Below are 7619 nucleotides of genomic sequence, written 5' to 3' on the forward strand. Positions count from 1 at the left end.
TGCCTGCCAGACTACATTAACATATTGCTCAATTTAACTGTTATAAACATCTGCTTCTTCTAAAAGATTATTGATGATTATTTCTTTTGGCTCATAAACAGACACTTACTCATTCGGCGAACATTCAGCATTAATATGGACTGTAAATGTGCTAAACGTGAAACGGACAAACAAAACCGATGTTCCAGCCCAGAATGGAAATTTCAGAGAACATGCAGGCTTTAGTGTTGTTGCTAGAGAACCTGTACAGTAAATATTTTACATATTTCTCCTTTAACTGTTTATTGGTTATGCATGATACATGCGCATTTTCTTTCCCTGACTGAATAACTGATAATTGAAATTAATGGAAATGAAATGAAAGTCTTTTGCATTTCTGTTTTTTTTTTCCAAATACATTAATGCCTAAATATACATAAAGGCTGGCTTTATTTGAAGGGACACAAACATGATGAAGTCATAAAAAAGTAATTCCTATAGTTAATCATGATTACAACACTTGGAATTCAACAGAATATATATGCACTGCTCAGTTTTTTGACCTGTTTCTATCCCTTTTTGCCCTGCAGAGTTAGCAATGAGGAAGGCACGAACAACATTACGTAACATCCTTGTACATTAAGGATCGTAACGTAGCCACATGAATGAATTCATGCTTTTTCATGCAGGACATCATGTAAGAATTCATGTACATTTACTATAAAGTGTTATCCAATGCACATATTAACGCCCACCTCCACACACACGCATCCTCATAACCACTGGGAAGCTGTGTGTGTGTTCCCATGTAACACTGTGTCATGTGTTGATTTTCAGCTCAATTGAGGGGAATTGATTGTGGACAGAAACTACGTAACTCAGGGTTACTCGATAACTATACCCTCAGGAGACGCAGCTCTGTTGCACTGTAAATGTAACAACTTGCTGATTGATAATGAAATCCCTCGCTGTCTTCATGTGTAGTTAACTGTTCAATGACAAGTGGGATATGTTCTTATCACCAGTTTAAATAAATGTGTCTGAATGCTTCCCATCCCCCCACCCCCTTCTGTCTCTGTCTCTCTGTGTGCATGTGAGTAAATGAGAGCGTGTTTTGACATTGTCTGTATTCCGTCACGGTTCATGCATGTGTTTGTGCTTTTAGCCGTGTGTTTACGTGTGTTTGTACCTTCTCACGAGCCTGCGTGTATGTGTGGATATTGGCTGCAGCCAGAGATCTGGACTCATGTCAACAGGCTGCTGCCACACATCACTGCCCTTGCTAATTAATTGGCTTTTAGTTGCGGATGTGTTTGGTGCATTGTCAAGCTACCCATTGCTCCCTCCCCCCCTCTTTTTGGCAACTGTCATTTAACCATTTCTTTGTGGAGTATGCACAAGCAGGTACTGTGATAACTGCAGCTATTTTGGATACCCCTCCTTCCCTCACTCTCCCTCATTCCACATTTTTCCTTTTACAGGGAAAAATATGCCTGTCCTGCTAATATAATTCAACACTATTTTCTGTTTCATTATTTATTTTCTCGTTTATAGGTTGCCTTGTTCTGTTGGAAGATGAGGTGCTGGTAGATAACATCTGAGTAGATGTTTTTTTTTTCTGTGTACAGGGAAATGGACCAAAGTGCAATCTCTGCAAAGGTTACATTGGTGAAGATGAGTTGAGGGGATGGTGGTGGTGGTGGAGGAGGAGGAGGAGGAGGAGGAGGAGAAAATGTTTCATGTTCCTTATGATGTGCCTCTGTATTGCTGTGCTGGACTGAAAATGGTGCCTCCGCAAATTGAGCGAGACTACTTTAACTTGGAGGCAAATGGTTATGCTTTGTGTTACGAGAAACCCAGAAAATTGAAAAAGTATTCAAAATGCTAACAATTTGATGGAAAAGCACATAATAAGGCCATTGTAGTGTGGATATAACAGTGGAACTCTGGAGGCCATAGAGTTTAATATCTGGACTGATGTGTTCTCTCTGCTACTTCCTTTCAGTTTGCACGCTGTAAGTTTATTTTCTCTTCTGCATCAGAATAAACATTGTGGTGTTCTGTCTGTTGCACAGTCAAACTGCATACAGCAACTCTACAAGTGTTTTGTTCAGCCTCTACTGTTTATTCAGTTTGGGAAATCCCATGATCTCCAAAAGGCATTAAAGTTAGCTGAAGTTGGCTGCTGACTCATCAGGGACTAGAAATCATCTGTGTTGCTATAGGTTGTTGCTAAAGGTTGATCTACTTTCTGGAGTAGTAAAGTAAGTCTCATTTCATTGGAGCCCATCCCATCCCCCCGACTGTCAATTACTCCCAAAACAACATATATTACCAGTGGAGAGTAGCCTGACTGGACCTTAACTACATATCACGTGACACAGCTCACATCACATTACACGCATCATTTACATTGTAAAATGGTTGCAGCTTGGTTAGTTTTAGGCAATAATATGGTCATTGGATTAAAATAACTACATTACCTGTGTCACAGTATGGAAGTGATGCAACGGATGTCTGTGACTAAATCTGAAGTTTCTCAAAACTTTTAATAGTTCTGTTTACTTTTCTTTTGGATATGTTATGTGGGACACGAGGCCCAGTCTCCTGGGTGAAAGTCCCATGCTTGTTTGAGCCATCCATCCTCCATATGTGGACTCTCTCGCCCCTTATCCTGTCATACTTACTATAGCCACTGGGGAGGGGGGTTATGTCTAAGTATAAACAGACATATCAGTTGGAATAAGCAGCTTGCATTTGTGACCAACACACATGTTTTTCTGGTGAGGAGGGGATGGCATCTACTATTTATTCGGTTTGGTAAATCCCACAATCTGTAGAAAGCATTAACGTTTGCTCAAGTTGGCTGGCTGGCTCAACAGGGACTAGAAATTTTCTGCGTTGCCAGCTTGTTACTGAGGGCTGTCTTACTTACAGGAATAGTGAACTAGGTTTCATTACATAGGAGTTCTACTGACGTGACTGATGTTTTTCAGTTATTAACCGGACCTCATGTGTTTCCAAAGAAATAGAAGTTGTTTTTGAGAACAAATTACCCTACAAAATGATTACATTTTGACATTGTGATCTTTTATTTTGTTGGTAACTGTTATAATCACCATAATTATACTTCGGTTTGTGCTTTATCGCCATTATCCTTTGTGTTATGAGAATCCCAGAAAATGGAAAAAGTATTCAAAACACTGACAATTTATTAAGAAAAACAAGCAATGCATAATATGGCCTTTTAATGTGGGTATAACAACAGAACCCTGGAGGCTATGCACATGCAAAAATTAGTTCAGCAATCCAAATAGCAAGTTGGAGCAATAAACACTACGATAAATAGGTTTAAATCCTATTTAATATACACTCTGTGGTTGAAGAAAGATGTATGAGTCCTACATTGTAAGTTGATCAGCTGTCTGTCAATGTAAAGCGAAGACCATTATCCGGAAAACAAAAGCCCACTGCTCTGAAAATACACAATCTGGACCTTGAGTTACGTGCCAGTCAGCATTAACATATTGATCAATTTAACCGTTATAAACATCTACGACTTCTGCGAGATGATTTCTTACGACTCATAAACACTCACTCATTCTGTGAACTTTCTGCATGAATTTGAACTCTATTTAATGTGAAACAGACATGCAAAAAAAGTTTCTTGCCTTGAATAGAAATTTCAAAGGAGGAACCTGTGGCTGCAGCATTATTGTCAGAGAAACAGGTATTTCAACTTATTATGTTTCCTTAATCTCTGATGACATATCAGGGTCATTTTATGATTTATTACAGTCAATATAATATAGATTTCTCCTTTAATATCTGAACTGATGTGTTCTCGCTGCCGAACAGTGTTGTAAACTGCGTGTCTTTCTCTCCATTTGCACACTGTAAGTTTATTTTCTCTTGTGCATCAGAATAAACATTGTAGTGTTTTGTCTGTGCACAGTCAAACTGCATACAAGGGGTCTTGCAAGTGTTTTGTTCGGCCTCTACTCGCTGTAATTTATGCCTTATGAAATATTAAAAGAAATCCGCAGCTGCTGCTGGCTTCTGTAGTGTGTGTTTGGCTTGGTAGCATGTTTTTCTTGTAAATAAAGTCTGTAATGATAGCTTTAAAAACTGTTTAGAGACTTGCTGGCACAACCTAAAAGAGTTTTTAAAAAAAGGAAAAGTCCTCACAAGAAGCTTTCCTTTGTTGCCAACTTGTTTAAGAAGCAGAGAGCATACTAAGCAGCAGGGGCTTGAAATATACTTCACATATCAAAACATTTGGTGGATCAAACACTCCATGTTCGTGCCAAAGTGCATGTGCCACGGATACATGTCATTTCTCACTCTCGCTCTGACTTTCTGACTCCTGTTTTCTCTTCTTCTCCTGCTCTGACCCCGTCCTGCCTCACCTCCAGTCCTGTCTCCTCTTTCTCCCTCTCCCTCATCAAATGCCAGGACAAGAAAGCAGCAGCACGAGTGACTGAGTCATGTCTAACCTTTACACGTCTCTGTGTGTGCCCTTCTATCCACACAGGATCTTGAACCAAGTGTCGGTGGCCTGGGCAAAACCTCGGGTCTGCCAGAGGATCACTCTGCCTGTCTGCGTGCCAGCGTCTGGGCTCTGGTTCCCGGCCTGGCTTTGGCTCTGGTCCTGGCCCAGCATGCCTTATAGAAGCGCCAGGAGGAGAAAAAAGAGGTCATCCACCCACAAGCTGATCCCAAAAGCAGAAGGTGTTATTTCAGAGACTGATATTAAGAAGGCTGAATCTCTGGGCAGTCGACATAAATGGCATTTGTGAAAGAAGAAGAACAAAAAAAAAAAAAAAGAAGAAGAAAAAGAAGAAGAAAGGTGGCAAATGTTGAAATTTTTATAATTGTGAATTTGTTGTTCATTTGAAGTGTTTGAAGTTAGGGCGGACCATAACTGTGATGAAGCACACGGCTTTAACAAGGACTCTTGGTAGGAGAGGCGATGGAGGCCGAACTGTGGGAACGACTCTCCCTCTGAAGCTGATCATGTCAAAGACTTCTGCACATTTCTTGCGGGGGGAGAGGAGGGGCAACGAACAACATAATTAAAAGAAGACGGGATTGACAGTAAAGAAATTGTTGCAGGGAGAAAAGGAATGAGCAAGAGGTAAATGGCGTAGAGAGCGAAAGAGAAAGAGACATATTTCTGCTATCAGTCACACTTTTTTGTCTCGAATTGGTTCTCGACTTAATCTTCTCTTGGATGAACAGACCACAAATTTAGGGGCGGGGATGGGGGGGATGATTACATTCTGTCTCTTCAACACAAGTGTAAACTCTAAACTGTAAAGCCTACTCAGTGTTCTAAGTGTTGGTATAGTATCCGTGACCATAATCAATCTACCGTACAGCTCTTTCATTTGGGTGCTACAGTAAACTTTTTCAGCAGACGGTGGCGAAAAGAACTCAAAGACGGTGGCGGCGGCGGTGACGTTACCACTCAACGGTTCTTTGGTCATTCGAGATGTTGTTGTTGATGACTGTGGGTGTGCGCCATACGTCCACCTGCACATGTGTATATTTCTGTCTCTATGTATATAAACAACACTTTTCTTTCATTCAACCCGAATGATATCTCCAGTACCTTGAATGGACATTGCTGTACGCTACGATGGCTCTGTATTGTTTATTGGTACTAATGGAAGGCCTTCATTATATCTGCATTTATATTTGTCTATAAAGGTTTGATCACAAAGAATGTACACAGGGATGAGATTAAATGAGCTCAAACTGCTTGGAAAGCCATAACCTGTGTGCGAGTATCATGCTGTGTTCACTGAGAGTGTGTGTGTGTGTGTGTGCGTCTGTTTGGACAGTTATTACGATGTGTGTGGGTCTATGTTTACATGCAGGAGAAAAGTAGCTTATAAGGAGCCGTTAAAATTGCCAGTGTGGGAGTTCATTGTGCCCCCCTCAGAGAGCAGAGGTTATGATGCATGGTGTAATTAACTGCAGAGTGAGGACAGCCACCAGTTTTGGAGAGCGCTTGTGACCCAGCTGTTTAACTCTATTGTTCCTCTTTGCATAGAATACTTTAAAAGTATCAGACTGTAAGAATTAAAAAAATGATCTTAAAGGGATAGTTTGGATATTTTTAAGTTGGGTTGCATGAGGTACTTACCCACAGTCAGTGCATTAGATGGCGTTTGACGTGCCCACAGTTTGGAGAAGCAGCAGGAGTACCAGTGGAGAAAGGTAAGCAATGTACTGTGCTGTGGACAGGGTCAGCAACAAAACATATCTCAAACACCTAAAACGATAAATATCAGTTTAAGTGTGCGCTATATTTTTAATATTTCCAAAGCTTTACCTCACCTTCAGACCGTCTTCTCTGCTGTTTTTTTGTGTGTTTTTAAAGGTTAGTTCAGATTCAAAGTCACACAATAATTTAAAAAAAACAGATAAAAAGATAAACATGTCCTTCAAAAACTGAATGTTTGCTCAAAGTTTATGTAAAGCTGCCTTCAAAACAATGAAACTGAAAATGAAATATCTTAAAGGAGGAGTTCAACATTTTAGAGAATACACTTTCTTTCACTTTCTTGCTGAGATGAAAAGATTGATACCATTCTCATATTTTTTTATCTTAGCTTAGCATAACAACTGGAAACAGGGAAACAGCCAGTACAAAATCTGCCTACCAGCACTTCCAAGGCTGACTACTTAACACACAATGTCTTGCTTGTTAGTCTGCACAAAAACTGTAAGTGTAAAAATAACAGTTTTTGATTGTATGGGGATTATGTCCCTGACTATTTTTACCTGTTTCCATTCTTTGTGCTAAGCTGAATGGCTGCCAGCTTCATATTGAACATACATGCATCAGAATTAAATCAATCTTCTGCCTACATCTTATCAAGAAAGCTTCAGTTTTATATTTTGGACAAAAATGCACTTTTTGGAGTGCAAAGTCATCTATATTATTTGCAGTAATCATCTAGACCTCCAGTCCACACTGGCCATGATGTTATCTCTGTCTCCTGGGTTGACTTCAGCAGTCAGAGTCAGCCCAGTCTAGGGGGGAAACTTCCAAAGTTATGTCCTCTATGTATTACCAACCTGTTCTCTTCCCAAGTCATCAAATATTGACATCTCTGTCATGCTCCCCAGTGTCTCATATGCACATGCACAAGGTGTCCTTTAGTGTCTGTATGAGATGCTGCCAGGCTAGGTTCAGGCAACAAAACTACTTGGTTAGATTTAGAAAAAAAAATGTTTTGGGTTGATATAAATGCGTTACATGACACACCTAATATTATTAGAGTTAAAACTTTGGATGTGTTGGACATGGTTTCATGTTGGACATGAGCCCCAGCCTCCTTGGTGAATGTCCTGTGTTTGTCTGACCCATCCATCCACCCAAACTCCTCCATATAGGACTTTCTTACTCCTTATACTATGTGACCTGATAGGAATGGGTTTGCAATGATGTTACTTGAATGCCTGGCGCAAAGTCCGTGCGAGGCACCGAGGGGCGTGACAAAGTGTCTGCATTTGATGACCTGGGAATGAGAACAGCCTGGTGTTATTATCCCTCCTCTGCTGCTCAACAAGTTAATGCAGTCACAATACAGAGACGCAGAAAGGATACTTCGTCCTCTAAAGACTCT

General features: G+C 40.4%; 1 protein-coding gene across 1 annotated transcript in view; it reads left to right on the forward strand.

Annotated features, from left to right (window-relative positions):
• Positions 1 to 5757, forward strand: part of LOC146320003 (GDNF family receptor alpha-2-like) — an 87365-nt gene extending 81608 nt beyond the window's left edge. The window contains exon 8 of the mRNA XM_084728127.1: positions 4514 to 5757. Within this exon, the coding sequence (XP_084584253.1) occupies positions 4514 to 4651 (138 nt within the window). The 3' untranslated portion in view covers positions 4652 to 5757. The remainder of the gene's footprint in view (positions 1 to 4513) is intronic.
• Positions 5758 to 7619: the final 1862 nt, after the last annotated feature.

Source organism: Lutjanus erythropterus, chromosome 10, assembly GCF_056507025.1.
Source record: "Lutjanus erythropterus isolate fLutEry1 chromosome 10, fLutEry1.hap2, whole genome shotgun sequence".
Classification (NCBI taxonomy): domain Eukaryota; kingdom Metazoa; phylum Chordata; class Actinopteri; order Lutjaniformes; family Lutjanidae; genus Lutjanus; species Lutjanus erythropterus.